Source organism: Priapulus caudatus, unplaced genomic scaffold (assembly GCF_000485595.1).
Source record: "Priapulus caudatus unplaced genomic scaffold, Priapulus_caudatus-5.0.1 Scaffold28, whole genome shotgun sequence".
Classification (NCBI taxonomy): Eukaryota; Metazoa; Priapulida; class Priapulimorpha; order Priapulimorphida; family Priapulidae; genus Priapulus; species Priapulus caudatus.
In genome coordinates, this window is record NW_014577089.1 from 826,101 (window position 1) to 828,385 (window position 2,285).

At 41.2% G+C, this 2,285-nt stretch overlaps 1 protein-coding gene across 1 annotated transcript in view; it reads left to right on the top strand.

Moving 5' to 3' along the window:
- The window catches only part of LOC106815060, a 4,465-nt gene that overhangs the window by 1,104 nt on the left and 1,076 nt on the right, over positions 1-2,285 (top strand). Inside the window, exons 2-3 of the mRNA XM_014819490.1 lie at positions 191-373; positions 585-695. Of these exons, the coding sequence (XP_014674976.1) occupies positions 191-373; positions 585-695 (294 nt within the window). The remainder of the gene's footprint in view (positions 1-190; positions 374-584; positions 696-2,285) is intronic.

Genomic DNA, 2,285 nt, shown 5'->3' on the forward strand with positions numbered 1-2,285 from the left:
TCGACAGATAGATAGATAGATAGATAGATAGATAGATAGATAGATAGATAGATAGATAGATAGATAGATAGATAGATAGATAAATAGATAGATAGATATATAGTTATATAGATAAATACATAAATAAGAGTAATGCATTAATCGTTTATTTCGTTGTCCTGCTTTTTTATACGAGCTGATTACATTTTAGCGAGAACAGAGAATACACAAACAACACTTGTCAACAAAAGGCGATGGAACCAAAAATTGGCCAGGTGTTAAACCACTACCGGTCGAATGTTTCTCGCCATCTGGGATGAGTTTCTTTAACAATAACAAACTGGTAAGAGATGCTCTGTTCAGTAAATCGGTTTATGAAGAAGCTGAAATTGTCGTAACAATTAAATTAAATATTTCATCAGCTATTTGACCGTAGTATTGACGGTGCTAAGTGAGCACAGACCCTGGCGAATGTATACTAAGACACTGAAATCAGTAAATGAAGACGATGAACTCGAATAAATGCAGAACAGACTAACATAGTCGAAGACAATCGTCTAAAAATAACAACAAATATTCCTATATACTTTTTCGATTGCTTTTAGAGGAAGTCAGCGTCGACATATGACCGCATGTTTCATGTTCAGCAAGATTATAACAGTAAACTTCACAGAGACGACCGACAGCATACTGTGGGGCTTAACGTACATGCCGAGGTAGGTGCTAAAAGTACACGTTGACACACCTAATTATAAGCCACACCTAAGCTATCGCCTTGCAGAGTTATTTATGCATCAACGATATAGCTAATTAGATATTAACAAGAGCTATTAATACCGTATTATGTATTATTAGCTCGTGATATTAATAAAAACGATACGTTCATAATGTCTGGTAACATCACCGACAAAAATCGATTATATTTTAACCTGACAATAACCTAACTACACGTATATAATTCTATAACGCACCATACTTAACGTTACCGATTTTCCATAATCTCTTCTCGAAAAGCCAGAAAAGAATGTCAGTAAGCATGAAGATGTCGTGTAGGTAGGACCGACCCAATACAGAGGGCGCACAACGGGCCATTCTGCACTTATTTGCGTACAAGCGTGAAGGACATTCCTAGTTGTCACGACTGCATAACGAGATCATTATACAGATGAATGCTTCCGCGCTGTTTCGTCGAGGCGAGGCTGTACGAGAGGAAAACGAGGTGCTAGGTTTAACAATAGAATTGGCACAGAAAACCGACCCGTCCGGCGTAAACCACTTCAATTTCGCGCCAAAATACAAGCTTTTACATACCCGAAGTGACCCCGCTTCCGAAAGGCCACTCCAAGAAAGGCGTCAAATGTTTTCAAGGGGGCAGCTTTTGCCAAATATAGAGTAGTCGTGAAAGGGATCTAGGTTAGTCAGGGGGGGTCAGAGGCCTGAATGTATGATCGCTGCATTACTACCCGCAAGTGGGCTCGTAAGCATGAGACGCGTAAGTTGCGGTTGAGACGCATAACGGGTCAGTCAGCCGGGGGCGTGAGGATCGCGTCTGTATCGACACTTATTAATCTTATTAAAGTAATCTCATAAATCATGCTCTAGTTTTGGGCGCGCGAGATTACAATTTTTATTAAATGACGGACGCGCGAACGGCGTCGCACCGTAAGCTAGAATGAGAGATTACGAATGCACGTACGTGCTCAACATAATGTGGATGAAATATTCGTCGGAATTCAATTGGAAATTTCAGTTTCGTAGGAACTGCGTTAACCCGTTAAATACACACGTAAAGACGACGTGCTCTTCACGCGACACAATACCTCGTATTATATTATCGGATTTTTCAGGAATACATGCGACAGTGTTTGTACGCGACTTCGATGCGGAATTGGGTTAGTCTGCTAACATCATCGCAATACGACAGCTGAGATTTAATGAGCTTTCTCTCCCGAATTATCTTACACGCTGGGTTAGCCCGCGGGGTATAAAGAAAGACAAGTAAATATGGCCGCTTGGGGCGTGCTGAATTCCACGGCAGATTGACCCCATAATCACAATAGGTGCCATTGAAGATGAGAGGGCAAATAACCGCGAGGGAAATCTTTTTGAGATCTGATTAAAGAAATGTCGTTTGTAGCCTATACGTGGTTCAAAACGCAGCAGTCGTGTAGACGAGAGGTAATAACCGTAACCATGGCAAAATATAAACCATTACATGCGCGCGAGTGTGTGTGTATGTGTGTGTGTGTATGTATGTGTGTGTGTGTGTGTGTGTGTGTGTGTGTGTGTGTGTGTGTGTGTGTGTG